Source organism: Dromaius novaehollandiae, chromosome 13 (genome assembly GCF_036370855.1).
Source record: "Dromaius novaehollandiae isolate bDroNov1 chromosome 13, bDroNov1.hap1, whole genome shotgun sequence".
NCBI classification, from domain to species: Eukaryota; Metazoa; Chordata; class Aves; order Casuariiformes; family Dromaiidae; genus Dromaius; species Dromaius novaehollandiae.
Window position 1 is genome coordinate 11,456,569 of NC_088110.1, and position 23,432 is coordinate 11,480,000.

Below are 23,432 nucleotides of genomic sequence, written 5' to 3' on the forward strand. Positions count from 1 at the left end.
AATCAGAGCAGTTGTGAGGAACAGTCTCAGTCCCTTCTTCAAGATTTTTGAAAATTTTTGAGATGAATTTCTTTTATGACTATAAGAATTATCCATCCAGGAAGGAGATGATTTTAGTTTGGTGAACAACTTTTTAATCTTTTTTTCTTTCTTTTTGTGACTGCTTGTTTGTCTTTGAACAATTTAGAGTGGCATATTTGTAGCACTGTTCCAGTGACCTGGCTTGGGATCCATCTTAAAAACAAACTTCATTGTTCATTTTTTGCTTCTGTATTTTTCTGGATTTTTTTTTGGCCAGTGCAGTTCCCTAATCTGACTGATTTTACAGCAGCACAAATGTCTTTGCCAGCCAAGTGTGCAGGGGTTGGAAGGATGAGATGATGGAGCTGTGTAGCTGGAGACAGGGAGGGAGTGGTGACTAGTTTACTCAGAACTGCTGTTGAATGTTGAACCACAACCTAAAGGTATGTCTATGAGGCACTTGCCACAGTTCGTGTACATTTTAAACTAGTTAACTCGGGTATTGCTGGCAGCGTAGTTTCAACACAGACTACATCAAAGCTTGCAAAATCTGCATAAGATGTTTGGTAAGTTAGGTCATGCTAGTTTAACGCTTGCATTAGTATACTGCTGTCTTGGTATCTGAGCTAGCTTGTATGGTATAGCAACATGAATATATTCACCTGAAGTAAGCTAAAATGAGTTCCTTAGCTCTGCCTTAAAATGAAGTTACATGACATGGATACTGACTTGCTACCAGGGAAGAACAAGACCTTGCTGCAATTTGTTCCTCCCTTGCACCAGTTCTGTTGGTTCAGAGCTAATTAAACTCACTAATTTAGCAGAAAACTTCCTGCTGGATTCATTTTCTTTTCTGGTTTTGTGATTTGAAATGGCTCTCGGATCTGACAAACAGCAAAACTGGTGTTGGGAGCTCATGGTTGAAAGCAAGGAAAAAGGGTGCAGTATCATGTAATGTGACACTGCTTGTCTGGCTATCGGAGTGGGCTACCAGGCTCACGTGTGCATATGTCACCTTACTGCGAGGTAACAGTAAGTCACTTGCCTACGTGACCTATAACCACAGCAGTGATTGCAACATGGAATAGTCTAAGGGGGCAGAATTTCACAGTTGGCAGATAAGAGATGAGACATTTTCTTGTCTGCTTTATAATTCTGTGATGATTCAAGTAGAATTTTTAAGCTCACAAAAATCATTTCAGTCCGAAGTTAGGTCTAATATAGTGAAAAACAATAATTATGTACAAATTTTTGTAGAAAACTGAGAAAGTCAGTTGCATGTGGACAATTAATACAAAAATATTAGATCTCCATTTGTTTTGCTATAGAGAGAAGTAAAAGTTGAGATTATATTTTTAAATAGGAAGATTGATTCAAATTTCTTTCAGTCTCTCCTTTCCTTCAATATTCTTTCCAAACCCATTTCTTAAAGAAAATAAAACCAACCCCCCCCCCAAATTTTCCACCCAAAAGGATATTTATGTAAATAGTTTGATGATGTGTAGTGTTTTTCAGTAATATGGTTTAATAAATGAATATGAGAGCTCAGAAATGCTTTCTTCCTTTTCCATTAGCTCACACTGTGTGCCAACAGACTGAAGAACTTTTTAATAGTTTTCTTTTGTTTTTTGACTGAAAATTGGGGCTCTAGGAAAAACAATTGTGCAAATGTTAATTCTGTCTTTCTCCATCAATGATTACTGTGTTTCAGGTGAGTACTATGTGGTTTTCTAGAGGAAAAAATGAAAATTTATTTAAAACTTTTTTTTTGCACATGGTGTGTTACATCCTTGTTACCAAGAGACGATGGAATATTTGATTGCCCATTAGTGTTCTTCTGTAATGTAAAGTCATGTTGTGAACTAGTTATCTCATCAATAAACTTAGTTTTTGGGTGCGACAGAGAAGTCTCATGCATATTAGCAGAATGGCATAGTGGGTCGTGATACTGCAAGCGTTTGTAGATGGATATAGCTTGTGTGTTTATCAATTGAAGTAAATACTTGCATGTGCAAAGTTAAGCAATTAAACTCTGGAGAGTTGGAGTCATCCTAATTAGGTCAGCAGTGGAAATTAGTTTGGATTTATCATGAGCCTTGTAAACATGGATCTGCATTTCAGAAAATTGGCATATGTTTCTATTGTAGTTCTTGGAAGGTTCTTAACAACAGAACCAAGGTCAAGACTGAGATCTTTGCACAGTCCCAAATGACAGAGACAATATCCTGAGGGCAAATCATTGGTTTTAGACTTTATTAGACCCTTATTTTAATTACCGCCTCATTACTTGCTCTGCTTCCACAAAAAGTATTCCATACTGTCATTTTTCCCTAAGTAACTGGAAATGTGATTGAAAGGGATGTTTAAAGTGAGACTAATTCAAGATTAAATAGTCACAAATTATATTATTGCTACATGTAAACAAATTACTTGCATATCTGATTTTATTCAGATTACTTTTCAAGTGGTAAATAATGCTTTATCACTTATATAGTGCTCTTACATCTTTAGAGTGCTTTTCTCACATTAATTAATCATCATTAAACACTCTGAGGTGGGTAGGTTAATACTATTATCCCCATTTTGCAGATGAAGAAATGTAGACTGAGAGGTCGTGATTTGCTCAAGGCCATATAGAAGAAATAGAATCAGAGCTGGGATTAGATCTGTGTCCCTGGCTTCTAATTTCAGAAGATCAGCCAGATTGTGAGCCACAGTTTTGATGCAAATTATACAAGTATGCATGTAGAAACGTCACACGTTTGTTTGGCCTCTTAGAAGCCTGACTGGCAATTTGTTTAAAAGGAAACTTTGTTTTTTTGCACGTGCTGAGTATTTGCACATTCAGGCCCACAAGCCTGGAGATACCCTCTCATTCAGTTAGATTTTTTTCCTAATCTGATGGTGATTTCTTATTTTCACCTATTGAAATTAACTTTCACCCTAAAAATAACAGTTTCTGTTTCTTGCATCTTGAACATAACTGTGTGGTTCAAGTACAGCAGATTTAGCATTGGTACCCTAAACTGTCTACATGTGACTCCAATACCAGCTCCGTTGTTCATAGCTTTTCCCAAGCTGAGACATAAATAAAATTCTGATTTAGCAGCTTGCTTTATGACTCTTCAGAATATATCAGAAATAGGTAAGAATTACCTTCACAGTCTGCTTAAAAACATCACCTTTGTAGGTGGTGCAGCTGGTTGGTAGAGACATTCACATGCACATGCTCTACCTTAGAGAACTACCTGAATAAAATCAAATAGTCTTGCATCTGGGAAGGGAGCGGAACTATTTGTGCACCACCTGAACGATCAGAAACACCACAGAGCCTTATATTGAGCTATTACATATGGGGCACGTGCAGAAGCAACAGGTAAGAAGAAGATGAAATGGAAGAAAGTGATGTGCTTGTACATCCAGGGGAGGACCTGCTGAGGAAAGGTAGCAAGTATGCATACAGTAATGGGGAGCAGATTAGAGACCCATAGGCAGGTACAGATAGGAATCAGCTTCATGTTACAGCATCCTTTTCACGTATTCCCAACAAAACGTTGTACAGAGTACGTTGTACTGCGTGGCTGCTGAGTTGTGAGCTCTGGCTGCTGTTTCTAGCTCTGTCACTGACCAGGGTTCAGTTGCTCAGTCTGTAAAACCAGTGCACTACTTTGGAAAAGTGTTGTGTGCTTTAATTAATGCATGGGAAGGGTTTTGACTTCTTTAGAGGGATATCCCAGAGAAAATGGAATATTGGTAGATGGGAAAAAGAGAAAGTACAGCTGACAAAAGGAAATCTCTGCCTTTAGAGAGCTAGCAGTGTCTTTGGCTGTATGGTATGAATTGTTTTGGGGTGTGTTAGGATTGGCAGATTGGAACTGTAGGATACGTAGAAAGTGCATCACAACTCCGAAATGGATCCTTCCTGCTCTTCTTTTTTGCTGTACTTGTTTTAACATTTAACACTTAAATTAAAATTGCTGCATAGATAGGTGTTGATAATGTCAAGTATATATACTGGAGGTTTCAAAAATGTTTTACTTGTGTGGCTACTCACCCAGGGTTGAGAGCTGGCCACTTACTACCTCATCTCAATTGCAACAGGGAATTTGGGAGGACCAGTTAAATTTAGAAACAATAATGTAAACTTGCATTTAAATAGCTCAAAATAGTAATAATGAGAGCAGAACCAACATCTAATCTCCTACTTTAAATGTTTGGTTTTTAATCAAGAAGGAATTACATTTTAAATTAAAAGCACACAAAAATGCAGTCTTTTAGCAACTGTACTTAGAAAGGAGATTCACAGGGTGATGCCCCCTTGTGGCTACCCAGAAGGATGAGTAGCCCTAAGTGAAGTAAAACCTGCTGGAAGTAAACCTTGCATGCATTCCAGTCCAACTGAGTTTTAACAAGCATTTCTGAAATCAGGTACATTTCTATTGAATTGGGATCTTGAGAAATACTAAGTTTTAGCACATTACTATTAGAGAAAAGGAGAGAAATGGGATATTTGCCCATTTGTTTTCTTTTAAGACTGTGGAATGTATTTTGTACCAGTGGATCCTGTTTGGATAACTGAACCCATGATTAGGTAGTGTTAAGCTTGCCGCAAGAGTAGTTTAATAACTATTTTACTATGCAAATAAACTACTAATAACCTCATTCATTCACAAATTCATATATTGTTATGCCTAGAAGGGGAGAATTCAGAATTTATTGATACCACTTTTATTATAGTGTCTTAAAAGTAATGCATTGTTGGTAGTGCTAGCTGTCCAGACAAATTAAACTTAAATGCACAGGTGATTTATTTTATTTACCCTGAAAGGAGTTTTCTTTCTTTAATTGTACCTCTAGATATAAATTATGTGTGGAAGATGGACTAATGATTTTCTTTGTGTTTGATTAAAGGCAAAGAATCAAAATTTGTTTATATATTTATCTGTTTGTTTCTTTGTTCTGATAAAACCAGTTGTTATCCAAACAGTGCAGCTGACCTAATAAAGGATATATGCATAATTGATCTTCTGTTTTTCAATATTTATTCTCTCTCTCTCTCTCTCTCTCTCTTTTTAATAAGAGTTCAGTCCTAGAAGTGCAAGCTGAAACATTTTTAAGGTGGTATATTTTAGCCCTTCTGTAGAAGGTCTCATTTTTATCCCGGCCACTGAAATGAAAAGGTTTGTTATTGGTTCCACCCTTTAGTATCCCTTCAAGAGAGATTATATCAAAGAAGAAGAATTAAATTAAAATTGATTGGTGCTATTGATTTTTTTTCTTTAAACAGGATAAAGGGTGATGGAAACAGCATATGACCATATACTGTTTTACTGATGGACTATTTTTTAAAAACATAAAAAGCATATGTAGCAAATTTACATATTTACTAATTAAAAAAAGCTTCCTGGAAACATTAAGTAGACTATCTGCTGTAACCTTTAACATTGTAGCTAATGGATATAGCCTGAAAATTTTCATAGAAGGTCCTCTAAATAATGTAAATGATTATGAATATGTAACTAGTTAATATGCAGCTACGAAAGGATTATCATGTAGAGGTTAATGAACATGCTGCTCTTATGGTTTGCAGGGCTTTTCTTTTTGTGCTTTTAGCTCACTTCATGCATGGAAAGTCATGTATTGGGAATGGAAAGCCTCCCGTCTTTTTTTCCATCTTCATCTTTAATAGGGCAATTAAACCGGAACTTTCTTAAAGGATTTCATAAACATTTTTGTGCACTTAATTATGTTGCGTACTTTGCAATCGCCACCAAATCTGAAAGAATGAAACGTGTCAATAGAATATTCTGACTCTTGTATTTGTTAGTGTTCTGCTCCCTGTGTGTTAGCATTGTTACAAAATGTTGCTGCTTTGTATGGTTTATACTTTGTAGGGAAACTTTACTCTTAAAATGGGCCTAACATTAACAGTGCGAAGTAGATCTCTGGATTTATGTCCTGTAGAAGTCTGTATCTCTACTCTGAAGCTTAAAAATAGTTAGCTTGCACATTAAGGAAAATACAGGAAGTTGATTTATAGGAGTTTAAAGCAAATGATAAATTTAAACTTGGCTTAAGCAGAACAAGCTACCTGGCCAAATTTCCTGATGGATTATGAAATAGTGCAGCCACAAATGCAGAGCTGATCCTTTTTCTTTAAGTACTTAGTTTAAAGAATTATTAGCTTACAAAGTACTCCCATTTTTTTGCTCCTATATGAATAAAAAGTACAGGATCTGGGATCTGTTCTGTGATAGCTGCACATACGCTAACTTAAAAAAAAATTGTCTTTCATTCTGTTTTTTAAAAAAATATATATATATCTGCCTCAGTGATTTCTCTGGGACTTCAATGTATGTTATTATTTTCTCTGCAAATTTTCTCATTAATTGCTTTCAAATGTTAGCATTATTTTGGCTATAGGAAAAACAAAATTTGAAAAAAAAATCTGAAAAATACTTACATTGAGAAGACATCTAGACATATTAAATTACCTCATATCTTCATTGCATTTCATGTAATTGAATGAAATTGTTTGTGTTATATTTTTGATAACCGTTATTCGGAGATCACAATATGTTTTGAAAGACAGAATTTCCACACAATTATAGCAGAGGAGGTCACAGGTTTCATCATCTTGGCTGTTTGCTATATCCACATAGTCTAAAAAATAGAGTTAAAAAAAGAAAAAAGTATTTCATTTTAACAATGTGCTTTATTTTGTAAGTTATTTTTGATGTCTTGGGAAGGCCTCTGGCATAAAAAAGGTGAAATAGATTAAAACTTCATTTTTTTGGCACCCAGAAACAGCAGAAAGGAAGCCAACAGCCTTTAATGGCGTCAAATGTCCTTGCATTTAAACACTGTAAAATTCATTTGTGCTTTTTCAGAATAGAGCTGCTAGTGGAAACATTTGTAGATGTACTGATAAAGGAAAAATGTTTTTGGTGCTGTGGGGTTCTTTTGTTTCTTTTTTTCTAATGAATGAATATGGATGTTACATTGATGTCTTGTTATAAATTATATTGTTTTCTTATTCTGCAAGCATATAGCACTGAAAATAGATCTGCAGATTGCAGAAAATACTACTTATCTTGTATCGTGTGTCACCTAATAGTTATGGAGCAGGTATTGTACCAAAATATGAACTGAAAAGCTGTAATTTGTTCTGTGGTTATCAGTCTGCATTAGTGTGTGATAAAGTGTGCAGCTTAAGAACTACCATTCACATGCCTTTGTCCTGACAAATAAAAATGTATATAGAGACACCACCAAATCTGTAAAGCCTCTGTTGTAGTTTCTGATACATTGACATTGCAGCTGTGTGCTTAGCCTTGTTTTTTCATGAGTAGTTATCTGTTTTAATGACAGGTGGTCACTAGCTGCCAAGAAAAAATCCAGCACTGGTAAGTGAAAAATGTTTGATTACATGCCTAAAATACTAATGAGTAACCTATTTATATTTTAGTAAAGTTACTGTCCTGTTACTTATTCTAATATTAGCCAAATTCTACTAGCTCGTTTAGCGGTTTATAGTTTGAGATAGCTCAGAAGTATTGCAGTTTGCTCTCTCTGAAGTGTATATGTTTTCCATGGTACTGTTGCTTTAACTACCAGATACACCGAACCTTAGTGTTTATACTTCTGTTTTAAATACCCTTCTTGTTTGTCATTTTTCCCCAAGTAACCTTGTGGGACGATGCTGAATTTGCGTGATTGGTGAAAAGGTATTCCCAGTGTGGAAATAATTATTTTTAGTTGTTTTCTCTTTAACTGTGAGCAGGTAGGGAAATTTTTGCTTTTTTCTCGCACATATACTAAAATGTAAAGTGAAAGTAATCTTTCACTGTTGTTACTCCCGCGCTCTGTCCTGACCCCCCCTCCCCAAGTATATAACCTTAGTGTATAAAGCTTAGAAAGAAATGATTTGTTGTGTAAAAAAATTATCTCTGGGCACTTTTTTCTCTGTTGGTAATCTATAGTTAATAGAAAACATGCTTAGTAAATAATAGTTTTGTGTGGCATCTGAGGAAAATGTACATTTAATGGTGAATGAAATCTTACATTATGAGTTACTGTGAGATATAACAGTTGATCTTACAGATATCAAATTACAATATATCCATGCTGTGTTTACCATGATTTTACTGAGAGAACAACAGGAGCTGTCTTGATTATTGTCTGCAGGGTTATTGCAGAATCACAGCAACTGCCCCTTTAGTGGTGAGATTAAACCTTCGGTTATACACCATCAAGCATATAATATTTTAAATTTATTTTAAGAGGCTTTTTCTTCATGCCTGAAAGATCTCCAAGCAAATAATTTATATTTAGTGTATATCAAATGTTTTTAGTTTAAATGCACATAGGCTGCAAGCACTGGATAAGAGGAAAAAAATCAAGGCAATCTATACACATCATCATATTAAATTCTGACTATTGGCTTGCAAAAAATAATCTAAAACTAATATGTTTCATTTATGTTTAAAATTCAGAGACTGCATTAATTTTCAATAAGGGAAATATTATTGAAGTGCCTACTGGTGCTGCTGTAGTTAAGTCAGTCAGAATTTCCATAATATGCATACTTTTTCAGGAGTTTATGCAGTGTCCATACCAATTTGGAATGGTGTGAAATTCTGCATGTACATTCCTTCACTAAAAGATATTATTTTTCAGAAATAAACTAATTGATAGAAAGTTTTAAAAATTCAAACAAATCTTCGAAAGTTAGGAAACTATTGTAACTATTTTCATTTCCTTCTATAGAAAAGGGTGAGGTTTGCAGAATGAGGTGGGAGGGTTGACTGTGGAAAGAGGGGTTGCTTGTGTGCTTGGTTTTGAATAAACTCTGGCCATGACCCTTGAGTTTGGGCATGTTTTGTGTGGAATGTTAAAAGGAAAATTTGAGTTACTGATATCTTTTATGTAGAAAGGCAGTTTATAGAGCATTCATACAATTTTTATTCTGGAAAATTAACCTACATTTTAGTATCTGTATTTAGATCCTGATTGTGCAAGAGCTGAGTGCTCTTGTTTCAGCTGAATAATTTGTTCATATAAGACCTTCTAAGTAGTCAGTGACACAGAATAAAGCTAAATAGAATCAGGTAAATAACAGTACATATCCAACTTCAATACATTTCCATTAAAATATTTTTTCTTTTTTCAATGTAGTAAGCTTTTTAAAAGTATATTTTCAAAGCCATGGGATTAGGCATAGTATTTACCTTTCTAGGAACATTTTAAAAAATAGAGTGCCTGTATGAAGTATTCATTCTCACTGTTCACTTGCATTCTTAGTTGTATATAACAAGTAAGCATGCTACCAGCATACCCAAGAGCTCACATAATCATGTGCTGTAGATGAAGAGGGAGGGCAGCTTCCTTCCTTAAGTAAGGCTCTCTGAGGTCAATTAATGAAATTGATTTTTATTTTCTTCATCTCAGTGGTCCAGTTTAGGATTTTTCTGCACTTTCAGAAATTCCTATGGTAGAAATTTGATCAGCAAAGGGCAGTAGTTCCACTGGAAAAAAAACATATTTTGCTCTTTCCCAAGTGTTGTTTCCATTGACCTTGCTCCCATGGAAGGGTGGATAACCACGTAAGAAAGTCTGCTTCCAAAGATTACCAGAGTAGAAAATGTGGTGAATTGGGGCAATAGAATCCTTCTGTATTTGAAGCAAATGATTTCTGCTGTACCCTAATCAGATTATTCAGTAACGGGCAGCAGTTGGACCTTAATGGCACGATATTCTCCTCAGATAAATGAGGAAATCTCATAAATGTAGAGTGACTTCCAGCCATGAAATGACGGAAGTTTTTAATACTGCTTCAAATGGAGGGAACATTTATTTTTGTACTGTTTTTTTGCTATGGCGTCTTCTCTTTGTATTTGATCCACAGAAAAAACTGTTGGTATGGGGTGTTTGTTTGTTTTTTAGTGAGTACTTTATTTTTTCCATTTTTCCATGTAAGACAGTTTTCACTTTTGGCTACAGTTCTGGTTGATCCAAAACCAGCAAGTTTGATCTCATGCTACATATCTGACTGCTCATTCTTCAATTAAAATGAAAAGTTTTCAAATGCGTAATCATAAAAAAGCAGGATAGCATCGAAATAAACACAGTAGCCTTTCAAACTCCTATAGCCATAGTCTTGAAGTTTGCTACAGATTGCAGAATTACTTTAGACACTTGAAATGTATAAAATGCCATGTCTTTATTGAGTTTCAAGTCTTAGTTTTGCAGTAGATACTTGGCTAAAAAAACAGGAAAATCCTCAATCCAGACTTGTAGAAAAATCTTCTTTTTTTTTAACATCACTTGAAGTTCTCTAGTCAGCATATTAACCAAACAGGCAAAGGACAGCAAGAAAGGCCTTCTCTTTCTAATGACAGCCTATGCATGTTGTCTAAGGTTTTTTCGGTCAGATTTCCCTCCCTTTTAAAGAAAGCAAGTGGAATTAGTTCAATAAGCTGTCATTTATTTATTCTTTGGGGGTGGGGGCGGATGAGAGACTTCAGGCAGTTCTCTCAAGGAATGTTATTCCAAGAAATATAGTTAAAAGCGTGAGTTCTTCCATTCTTCCTACATCTTCCATGCTGCTTTTTAAAAATTTCCCTCCCCGAAAATCAGCATTTGTTTTGAGGAATAGAAAGTTAGTATGACTACATCATTGTCCATTTCTCTGAAACTACAGATCTCTCTGAGGCAAAGACTGGATTCTGTAAATATTATTATTAAGTAATTAATAGTTGTTATTGACAACAAATTGTCATATTGCTTTCCCTCCAGGCATCTCAGTGAGTTTTGTGCTATTCATGAGTTTGGCCTTCCTCTTTGAAGGAAGGGAGAAATATTTTGGTCAATGAGTAGAAAAACTTGCACAAAATGACGTGGAGAAACTGAGCAACCATTAAACCAAACAAGAAGCAAGCATCTTTTGTAAATTAATTATATGGAATACAGTTTTAATGCCTGAGTGCTTTAAAATTCTAAATTTTTTGTTCAGAACAAGTTCAGCAACTTAAAATATGAAATACCACAGGTTTAATGCAGTGTAATTATAGCAAAGTTCACCTGTGGGTGCACATGAGACCAAACATTGGGGTATCATACAATATTTCATAGTGAATGCCAAAGATGATTTCACTTTACTTATGAATCTAAAAAGATTTAAGAAAATCAATGATAATATTTTGAGTTGTGTTGTCAACTACGACATTCACTTTTTAGCAAATTTACACATTGCTTTTCTGAATTAGCCTCAGAAAACCTGTAACTTGCATCCTGGGTCAACACTGTTCAGTGTGCTGCTCTGTGCTTTCAGTTGCCCTGTATTCCAGAATTTAGTACCTTATATAGTATATGTACTATTTTGAAGTACAACTACACAATATCATTGAACCTGACGTTTGTATGCCTGATGCTTCCTGTAGAAGCTGATTTCTCCAGTCTTCAAAATGACAGTTGTCCATTACAAAGACTTTCTGCAGCAGAATGCGTGTTTCAAAGAGGGATTTTTAGAGGGAGTACAGCTGTTTGTTTTACACGGAGAGAAAAATCCCTGTAGCAATTAAAATGCTGTATCTTGCAAAGTTCTCTGAAGAGTTAGGTATCTACCATGGGAATAATTTGTCCAAGTTCATCAAGCCATTTCTGTCTTCTATAGCAACACCTAGCGTATGACCCCCTTATTATGTTGTTTTGTATAAGGAAACATTAGAACGGATATTCCACATTTATATTGCTTGACAGCGTTTCAAGAGGGTGCAGGATCTTAGTGGTCAAATGATCTTTCAGGAATGTTGACTCTTGGTAGGAACAAAAAGTTCATATGAAAATCAGAGTTAATTAAAGTTTTGTCCACTTATGTCAGTCCAAATCAAAGTCATGAATATTTTATGAAAAATAATACTTTGAAGAATTTGCCTCTTCTAAAATATAAAGTGGATTTCTAAATACTGATGGTGGTATAATTGTTGAACTTGAACATGGTGTGAGATATGCCAAAGCCCAGTGAAGGAACTGATTCTTCCTTTGTGCCATACAAAGTTCAAATTCAGAAATACATGCATAATCTGAAATAATAATGTGGCTATTATTATATTAATACACGTTATTATAAAATAATTTGTAACTGTTATGTTGGCCATCCCAAAAGTCTTTTAGAAATAAGTTACTAACCTATTCTAAGTTTATATGTTTATGAATAAAATAGTTTGTTGAATTGCTAGCAGAAAACCATTAACTCTTTACTTCGGATATGAATTTGAGTCAACTTGAATTTGTCAACAGGAAGAAGGTGGAGAGTGATTATGAGGCTCTTCAAGAACGACTCAGTACATTGCCTGATAAACTGTCTTATGATATCATGGTATGTATAGTATAGTTCATTCGAGATAATAGATTAAAATTTTTAATACCTCAGGTTTCTGCACTGGCAATGAGGTGATATTCAGGTTGCCATATAGTACTTAATACTGTTACATTTATTATGATAATAGTTAAACCTTTGCTTCTGTTTCTTTCTCCTTTCTCCATTGTAAATTATAATGTTACTGACAACTGAGAACTGATGACATAAATGCTAACACAAAACCTGACATGTTTGATATGTAAATCTATTGTATAGAAAACTATAATTATGACTGAATTATGGTACTTAGTCATTTCCTGAGAAGAAAGTAGCCATAGCATTTTCTGATTCATGGAAATAAACCCTAGAACATTGATTTTTACATAAAAAGGTGCTGCTGATTTTTGTTTCACTGATCTTCACATTGACATAGCAATCTTTTGTTCTCTGAATCTTTTGTAGCAACTGCACAGCTCCCTGTTTAGACTTTAATTTGTTGGCATATACTTACAAGAATTTTGACCAGATAAACTGGCTTCTCTGTTTTGGCTCTTTTTTTAATGTCCAATTCAAAATATATCTTTGAAAGCAGGGGAAGTTATACTGTAAATAACTGAATGGCTAATTTAAGCGCAAAGTGCTTAACTACTTTCTTACTTGGCAACCTGATCCTGTATACTGTTGAGTTCTTAGTGAAACAGCATTGGAGTATCCTTCTTACCACCTTGTTAAAGAGAATGTTTCCCTTACTAGTGCTAATGGCTCAGCTCTAGGTTTTATATGTGTAATCCTGTGATCGTTTGTATATGCATGGCCATATGATGTAAAGCAAAATGATCTTGTGTTGTTTCAAAGCGTAGAAAAAATACTGTTTTTTTAAACTAGATACTGCTCATTCTTAGTTAAAGCAGCAATGTCAACTCACATCTGTTATTTTAAATGTATATAAATAGTTCCTATCTTGCTAGCCAAATATTTTCATATGTTTTTAATTTTGCTCTCTCCATTTTGGAGGAAGAGTGAATAGGCAAATGGTGCAGCCTGATACTTGAAAACCTAAGTCAGGAAGAGTATATGCGCAGGGAAGAACACATTCTGCATAGATCTCACCTTAAGATCCTGCTTACTACAGAATTGTTTCAAATATAGGTACCCTTCTTGATACATAAGCTAGAGAAGATCTCTCCAAGGAAGCAGAGCTGCTGAGTCAAATGCTCTGCCTCAGCAAAAATGAGATGAGAAAGCAGTTGGCTATCCCAAAGAAATGAGGAAGGCAGCAAAGGAATAAAGTAGAAGGAGCAGATATGGACAGACTGAGATAGATCTCTTTTTATCATAAGAAAGAGAAACTGGAGCTGGCTGTGGTTCTTAGCTTTTTGCTCCCTTCTTTGAACTTTAATTTTGACCTCCTAACTTCTCTGAGGTTGGAGGCTAAAGGCAGCCAGGTGATAGTACATCTGAGTCAGTGTGAAAATGCAGGGGACTTTGGTACATGAAGCATGAGTGAGGTCAGAGTGAAGCTAGTCTGAAGTGATAGGACTGTGAGTAAAATGTGGACTTGCAAGGTGTCTTAAAGGGATCGTAAAAATAATATCCCATATATTGTAAGCTATATTAAAGTGCGGGTTACACATTTTAAGAAGTATCTCTCAAATTATAAAATGTGTTTATCACTATCTTAATTATTCAGATTTTATGTATTACTTGCTGTGCCTTGAGTGAAGTTGGAAGAGGTGCATGTAGTTGGTGGAGCATGGCTTGAAGTTTGAAGCTTCATACTGGTGAACAATAAGACAAAGTGAGAGTAAGCACTCTTTATGATCCCGCTGTTTTTTACCCATAGCCCCACAAACTTGCAGTTTCTGTGTATGTATTATCAGCAAGACAGATAATGCAAAAAAGCAACTGATCTCTGACTTGGCCATACCTCTAAAATATTTTTAAAGTTTTAGCAAAGCTAGGCTTCCTTTTACTGGGAAATGAATATATTCTGTGTATAATAAATATTTAACTTACCTAAACAAGTAACAGTATTTTTATTACGAAGGCCTACATGTTAGGATAAGGTGAGTTTGTTTTCCATGTGGACATTCAGTTATACAATAATTTAATGCCACAAAACAAGTTTTCTAGTTAGATGCTACTTTTCTGGTTTCGTAAGTGCAATGCTAAGTTCAAATGGATATGGTCATTTGAATATTTGTGAAGAATTTGTCATTAAATAACAGTGCTGTAGAATTTTAATGTATTTAACTCTGTATTTTACTTTTGCTTTTCTCTCTAAGTAGGCATGAATGCCTATCTAGTTGTATTTTCTTTAGTGATTTTCAGCAGTTTCTTCTGTGCCTTTGACAGGTACCTTTTGGACCTCTTGCCTTCATGCCAGGAAAACTTGTCCACACCAATGAGGTCACTGTTCTACTTGGGGACAACTGGTTTTCAAAATGCTCAGCAAAGCAGGCTGTTGCCCTAGTTGAGCACAGAAAAAAACGTACGTATGATTTTTAGCGTAATTTAATAGTCAAATTTATTATTTTTGTATTAATTGGTAACATTTACACTATTCTTTTTTGTTGAGCTGGCTAGCAGAAATACCATTTAGATGTAGTATCAATGTAGCATGTTATTTTTCATCTTTACTTGGTATTTTATGGATTCTGTCTGATTTTTTTTTAAGCATTTTGCTGGAACTTTTTACTTTTGTTTTTTTATGACACAATCACCTAAGTTACCAAAATGCAGGTTTTGATGCTAGATGTTAGAATACAGGATCAGTCAAGATTTGTTCATTAGTTTATTCATATGCAAAAGTAAAACAAAACAAAACAGCACCTTTCGTTTATTACTTTTGTTTAATGCGATAAATGCATTTCTTTTCCAGAATGTGGACATCACATTGTACTTTTGTTTTGAATTTGTTTCTTTCCTATATTTTGTTCTCTATATTCTGTTCCTTGTCTTTTCTTTTATTTCTTTGCTACCTTGCCCTCCTTTTTTTTTTTTTTTTTTTTTTTTTTTTGTCAGTACTGGTTTCCAGCTTTCTTCTCCCTCTATACATGCGGTAGTTCTGCTCAGGCTTTTTCTCACTTGCTCTCCTGGGCTTGCAACTCAACTCCATTTTTGCCTTCCACCCTTGACATTCCTCTCCATTGGTATGGAGAGATCCACTTGATCTCCAGATCAAGTACCATTGGTGACCATTTTTCTTCTCAGATAGCAGCAAATTAGGATCATAGAGACAGATTGACAGTTACTTTTTGTTTCCAGCTCTTTTTACTTGCTACTGGGATCTTGGCATTGAAGAGCCAGGAAAACCAGGCAACATTCTAGATTGCCAGTGAGCATTGTATATGGTGCATTTTGGAACTTACCTTAGAAAGAATGAGAGTCTAAAATATTTGATATAAAGGTCAGGGAAGGGAAAGCACAGTAAAATGCAAAGTAAATTGATACCTATTAGCCTTTGCTGTTAGATTTGGATAAGCATTTGAATTTTTGATTTTTTTCATATCAGTTTTACCTAAAAATCTATAATCTGTCTTATTCTTGAATGACTACTCACAACAGTTTTACCCTGTTTATGTTACAGCTAGCATAACTATTTACACTGGATTTCTGTTTATAAGTTCAGCTATTCATGTTGCTACCTATAGCAGAATACCTTGGAATATCTCAGAGGCCCTCCCTGTGAATATGTTTTTTTGCAATTCTATACAAGCAATATATGTGTAAAAGTTTTTTTCTAATAAAAATTCATTGACTGTGTTACTTTAAAATATTTCCTTTATGAAGAATATTACTGAAAGTAAGTGATTTGTATTTTATCTATTATATCTATCTTAATCTGGTTCTCTTGGCATAACTTAGCAATTTTCTTTCTTATTGAACTGAACCTACAATATTTATTGTGACTCTTGCAAGATCTGAGGTCCATATCTCTTTCCTTGATCATCTTACATTTTTTTTCAGGGCTTCAGAATATTTTTGTCACCATTACATTCAGTGAAATCATTTGACCTTTGCATAGTAGATGTTTGAACATTAAGTAGTCTGCTGGGAGACACACAGCAAATGCTGGATTCTTTTCCTTTATGATCTTTTAAATTGCATTTAAAATATGAACTCAGAAATACTCATGTCTTTTAAAGCGAAATGGTCATTGATGCCTGGATATAAACCCTCCATTCAATTGATGGTTCACTTTTCAGCTGTGTGATGGCTGCCAGTGGGAGGCTCCAAAACACTGATATTAACTACAAACTTTTTATTTAAAAGACCACTGTCAGTTTTGGATGATAAAAGCCATGTTAGTATGTATGATGCTGAAAAAAGTAATTTTTTTTTCGCTGATACAGTTTTCTCCTATAAAAAAATACAACCGACTTAAACTCTTTCAACCACTTTCACATTAAAGGAGGGCAAATAAAAGGAGAATCTTGGAGATTTTGTTTGTTCTAATTAAGAAAAAAAGTTATATGCCTAAAAGATGTGTAAACCATTGATAAATAATGTGAATTGGCAATTTGCGGCACAGATGTGAAAGACTGATATTTCCTAAGTATTATTTTAAAGTCTCTTTTCTGTGTGGCACTGTAGTTACTTTAATAGATATGACTTCTGATTTCACTGGGATTTTGTGTTTGTAGTGGCTTCATAATTTACAGGGTGACGTATATTTGGCATTACCGTTACATTGACGCAACATGGTTCAATTTTAGCACCTAATCTTTTTGTTTTGGGCATAAATTTCATGAGTAGGTCATACTCGCTGGAAAAGAGGGCATGCTTACTTCAAGGGATTACATTTTAAGCAGTCCTGAATATCCTGTGTGCTAGTCAGAAGGTCCTAACACAGCAAAGCTTTCTTAAGCATGCGCTTAAGGCCAGTGCATGCTTAAAGGCTTTAATATATAGGAATTGGAGGTCTAAAGAGCATAAAGAAAGGTTCCTGATGAAATTGCTTGCTGTATGTAAACTGGCAATTTTTGTTGGTAGTTTATTCTATGACCTACATATTTTATTCAATATTACTGTGTTTTATTTAGCTGGGTATTTTTTTCATAGCTAGCTTAGTTTTTTCATAACTTCTTTCGTAACATATCTGTTCAGATAACTGAAATGAATTTAAATATTATAGCATGATACACAGTGCTTTAGCAGAAATTAAGGGTTGTAAGGAAATAGAAGACGCATTTTCGTTGCTTACCATTTCATGTCTCATTCTTCTGAGTATAGGAGAGTAGGAAAGTATGGCAAATCCACCTGTTCCTGAATAGCGTTTAGGACTTAGTTTTTCTAGTGGGACTGGCTGTCAGGTAGAAAAGGGTAGGAGATTCTTGTGATGCGTTTATTTCTGAATGTTGTTTCTCACCTCTTCCTGGGGAGTTTCCTTTACTGTCTTTGACTTCAGTTTTGCAGGGGTCTACCCACTGAAGAGCTGTGCTAACCAGGGTGGACCTGTTTGCCTTTGAGGATGTCACAAACCTAATAGTTTAACCAAGATTCCTAGAAAAATTTCTTTACAATTTGATTTGCGATATGTATGTCAGATAAATACAAGAATGGACAATATGAGTTTGTATGCTTACGTAATAATAGCGGGTGCCAGAAAAATCAAATAATATGCCAGAAAATCAAATAATCAAAAAATGATAAGAGTGAGTATGAACAAGGCCTTGTAAGTTAGGGGTAGCAATAAGAGTGTAGTATATATAAAGATTTTAAATATTACCTAGTACTAATTAGGTCATCCTTTTTGTCTTAGTAGATTTGTTAAATTTACTTTTTAAAGGAGAACAAGTGAAAAAATGTTTGCTTCTGGGAAGTAGAGAAATGCTCAGTTACAGAAGATGAATTTCTTAGTAGAAATTTATTTAAGTGAAATGAATAATTGGAGGATGATCATACTGAATTTTCAAGGTAAATGCACTTTAACTGACACAGCTATAGAAAGCACTAATTTTGGGATAAATTTTTGTTTGATAAGGTTTCGAGTTAGACGTAAAATGTTCAGCATTGTGATGGGTTGAAATGCATTTGGTAAAATTTGGGACTCTTGTCAAATACTACATTTTCATAAAATATTGATGGTGTCTTCTTGTATAGTATTCAAATTGCAGTAACTCTCTCATTTACTACGCATTTTTGATATCTCTAGATGTTCAGTTAGACCCAGAACTTTACAGAATGGTTAAATATATTTTTAATTATTTTAAATTTGTAACCTGGTTTAATGAACTAAATTATTGTAATATAGATAAAGGGAAACACTTTACACATGTGGTTGTGTGTAAAAATATGAAGAATAGTGAAGTAGATTAAAGGATACACATACCAAATTCCATTATAATAAAAGAAATTAGCTTTTTAAGTATGTCACAGTTTAGCACAACAATAATGCAATTGTATTTTTTTTCTCTTACAATTATCTTGCTTAAGGTACTTCATAATATTTCTGTTCTCCTCAAGGCAAGACTGTATTGTTTCAGAATTCAAAGAGGGAATAAAGATTCTTTTTGTGAATATGGGATTATATCTTTTACGTGTTTGTGATGATATAAATTAAATTTTTTCTCTATATCAGTAATCGCATTAATTCTTTAAGATGGGAAATTTTTCATTACAATAGTCCCTGTGGTAGTTACTATGGAAAGAAATTAAATAGATTTTTCTTATAAATATTTGTGGATTAATTTGGTATGCTAGGTATTCCAAGTGTCTGAACACTTCAAGAGGTGAAAAATTAAAACATGCACACAAAACTAGGAGTGGTTTTATTGTGTTAAAAAAATTATCAGATAAAAAAAATCCCACTTAAAGGAGAATTGTTGAACTACTTAGTAATTGTGTCTTCAACATATGTAAGAATACCCTTGCAGTGTCATGCTGCAAATGAATTCATGAAATGAAAATACTGATTACATTAACATACAGTATTGTGATAGTTCCCAATTGTAAATTGCAGTATGTAACCTTTAATACAAATATTTGTGTCAATCAAAATTGACCGATAGCTTCGTATACAGGGTTTAAAAGATACCATTGTTTTTAGTAAATAAGGTGATTCAGGCGGATGAGGACGAGTTTGAATTTGTTCCTTATCAGCATTTCCAGAAAAAAGGATATTGTCTCCAAAATATATGAAAGGAAAGCTTTCCATTTCCTATCTGTGAATGAGTGAGGTCTTTAGAGGTTTTAATGTTTCCTCCAAGAGTAAAAGTAACTTCCTTTATATTCTAAAGAACAGAATGCAAACTTGCCTACTCACTTTTTTGGGAGAAAAGAATAAAAGATGCAGGTCACGTTACAAAGAAATCTACCTGTTGCTTTTCTTTATTAAATTTTTTTTTTTTCTGCAATATTTCTGCGTCCTGGAGAATATTCTTTCACAATACCTTTTTTTTTTTTTTTTTAAACACCATTTTTTGAGATTATCACTTTTTAGTTTGATAACCTCTATCACTTCCTTACTTACCCTTGTTAAGTTAGGAGCTGATCCTGTGAAGTGCTGCATGCTCTAAATTTGCTCTGCAGTTCCCAGGAGCTGTTTAGTTTCTCACAGGACCACAGACTAGATATTTTAACCAGAACACGGTGGAAAAGAGTAAGGAGAATAGACTTCTTTCTATTATGTGCATATTGTGATTCAGAGAAGCCCTTACTTTTATATAATTCTTACTGAGCAGCAGAGGAGCTTGTCTAAATGCCGTCCAGCTACATTTAGGAACAATTTAACTATAATGATAGAATTCTACTAGTTACATGGGGGCGTGAGCCTAAAAGACATATGTGACACGTTTACTTAGTGTTTCTATAATCAAATTATTTATATCAATCTTTTACAATTGAAAATCCAAATGACTTTGGTTTTGACATCAAGAAAACACATGAAACAGGTTGGGGGAAAGTCTGTTTAAAAGCTACAAAGCTACTGTACAAATGAGTGAATTGCAGAGTTCTGCATTTTAAAGAACTAGTGCAGTTGCGGTTAAAAGAAGAAATGTTTTCACAATTACCGGGCTTAAATCTGTATACACAAAAAGTAATCAGGATTCTCGTTTGAATCTTAAAGCTAATGTATCCCTAGAAAAATGAGCAGAATAGAATAGAACATAGAAGGGTATTTTGAAAAGCTCTCAATAGATTCTTTCTATAGAAGTGCAGATCTCATTTCTTTCAAATAACCTGTGATAGTTTGTTGGATAATTATCATCTAAAATACTTTGTTGCAGATCAAATATGTATTCGTTGAAATACAGTTAAATTCCTCAGATGATTAATTTACTTATGTAGACCCCTAAAAGCAAAAAAATACATAGAGCACTTATTTTAGCATGCCATAATTTGTTCCAGTAGCTGTATTTGTACCGTAGTTCTGTACTTTTACAAGGAAATGCCTTCCATCCCCAAGAATGCAGAAGTGGAATATGTGCATTGGATTGTATGATACTTCGCCTTCATCCTCTGTAGTGCTAAAAAGTATTTATTGTATGTGTGCATTAACAGAATGATAGATATTCTTTTTTGTTCATGGGTCAATCATAGTTCCTCTGGAACATTGCTGATCAAAGATTTTACATGCAAGATGCCATTCTGCGGTCCCCTCATGTAACTTTCTTTCTGCATCTGAAATGAGGTGGTGGCAGCCCAGCTTTTCCAAGGTGGAGACTAAGAACCCATTGAATTAATGCCTTCAGGTATAAATACTCAGTTTGCTCTCTGGAGGAACTAAGCTACTGGCAGCAGGTAGTTGTTCCCTGGCATGTATAAACACTTTGTATGTATAAACATCTTAAGGTTGGTTGCCTGCTACTTGAGAAGCTGTGTTAGATGATGAAGAGATCTTAACTCTAAATCTCAAATTATATATAGAGTTCTGTGATATACTTAATTTAAAATTATGTCGAGTCCCCTATCCCCAGAGGAGATTTTTTCTTACTTTCCTAGCTTTTTCTTCTTTGGGCAAGTTTTGTGAATATAATGTAACAAAGACTAACTGGACTAAGCAAGGCAGACCAAGCTTCAGCTTCTTCTCACTTTGTCCTGTTCCATAAAGTCTGACTTTTCAAAATAGATCAACCTGTTCTCACTATTCTTGTCTCTTCTTACTATTTAAATCCCAGTGTAACGCACAGTTTCCAGAAGTAACTAAAATAATGTCTATGATTCCCCAAATCCTTACAGACAACACTCCAAGGACATTAATGTCAAACTCAGATAATTAAAATTTGTATCCAGCCAAGCTAATTAACCCATTAAAGCCAAAATGCATGCATGAGAATTTGTGTCAGCTTGGCATTAGTATGTTGTCATGTCTCGTAAAACCTAGCTTCACTGGACTTCATTTCAACAACATGAAGTGCGTTCCCCAATTATATGTATATGTAGAAAGCAGAGGGCTGCTTCTTAAGAGTGGCTAATCATGGTGGAAGGGAAGCCAGTCAAGCCCTTTCAGACTAATAAGGGAGGTGGAAAAGAATGGTCTAAATGTAAAGAAATGTCGCCGTTTTTAAGTAGTCAAAGGCAGCTATGCAAAAGAAATCTACAGATACTGCTTTATGATTCAAATACCTTTTTTTCTTGGTGGTCCTGGAAATCAATCCTAAAGATTCTCGCTTGTCTATGGTGTTAAACTATCTTTCCAAGCGGTTTAACTAAGACATGTAAATAGGAACTACTAGGGTTCACCTGAAAGCCATGTCAGACTTTCTAGGATTATTGAATGTGACAAAGTTGGACAACAGCCTCTAGTTCAATCCATCTTAAAAGGCTATAAGAAGCTTAATCCACCGGGTAGTAAGAGGAGGAGACTGTGAAGCCTCTCTTTAAGGATATTTCTGGGGGTCTCATTTAATAAAAAGACTTGTGGCTTTTAAAATGAATTGTTTCTCTTTAAATCCAGTAGATCTTAAAATTCAAAGAATCACAACTAGTCAGAGGCTTTTGCCATGTACGTTGGCAAGTTTAAAACACAGTAAGCTGTGCTTCCCTTTCAGGTATGTGCATGGATCCTTTTCCGGGAGACCAAGGCCTCTAACCTAACTGATTTGATCACAGAAAAGGCTCTCCTGGCTGATGAGGAATCCTTGTTTCCTGTTTACCAGGGATGCAGGAGTGAACTGGTAGTTTGACCGTGGATCTGGGAGCTGGGAACTTTGTCATAATCCCAGCTGTCCTGCTGACATGCAGTGTGGCCCAGGGCACTTGAACTGTCTGTTTCTTCAGCTGTAAAATAGGAGAGAGTAATACTTACCTCTCTCACAGGGGTATTGTGCGGATTAGTTAATGCTTGTACAGCATTTTAAAATAAAAAATGCCGTGTAACTTCTAAATATTATATAACAGAACAAACTGTAACACACTTCTGTCCACAGAAAGTAAAATTGAAACCTGGCTTTCAAGAAAAAGCGTAATCTAGATGACTGTTAAACAATATTTAGATACAGAGGCAATGGCTGAGAAACTAGCAGTGTTTAAGAAACAGCTGAGCATCACATTTACTATGAGTGTAAAATAAAAGCCCGAGGAAAATTGGTCTCAAGCTAGACGTTTATGTATTTTGAGAGTACCTTCAATAGCTTAAAGCACAGATGGGAGCATTTTGTAGAAAAACTATTGCCACCTTTCTTTGATTTGGACTTTGGAGTGTATGTTATACGCTGAAAAAAAGCTGTAGAATAGCTAGGATAGGAATTAACTGAAAAATAAAAACAGTACATAGGAGAGCTGACTGTTGCTATGTCTGACAGAGGAAAATGAGGCTCTTGGAGTTTTGTAAGGACAGTAAGATCCTTAACTGATTCCATTCAGTCGGGCTTATATAAAGAAGCTGAGTATATGTTGGCACTCTGGACTTCAAATACTTTTTGGAAATAATACTTCATCCAGATGTATATAGCAGGAAATGCAAATGCAGAGCATTTTTCAGGGGAGGATTTTAGGTGATTTTGCCAAAACTGTTTAACTAATTGATATCATTGAACATTTGACACATGCATTGTTGTTTAATTTAAAAGACAAATGCATCTGAAATACCTCAAAAGTCTGAGCT

General features: G+C 34.7%; 1 protein-coding gene across 2 annotated transcripts in view; it reads left to right on the forward strand.

Moving 5' to 3' along the window:
• URI1 (URI1 prefoldin like chaperone) overlaps window positions 1–23,432 on the forward strand; it is a 44,793-nt gene that overhangs the window by 6,212 nt on the left and 15,149 nt on the right. For both annotated transcript variants that reach the window (XM_064519624.1, XM_026102189.2), the window contains exons 2-4: window positions 7,393–7,427; window positions 12,322–12,400; window positions 14,738–14,873. In XM_064519624.1, the coding sequence (XP_064375694.1) occupies window positions 7,393–7,427; window positions 12,322–12,400; window positions 14,738–14,873 (250 nt within the window). The remainder of the gene's footprint in view (window positions 1–7,392; window positions 7,428–12,321; window positions 12,401–14,737; window positions 14,874–23,432) is intronic.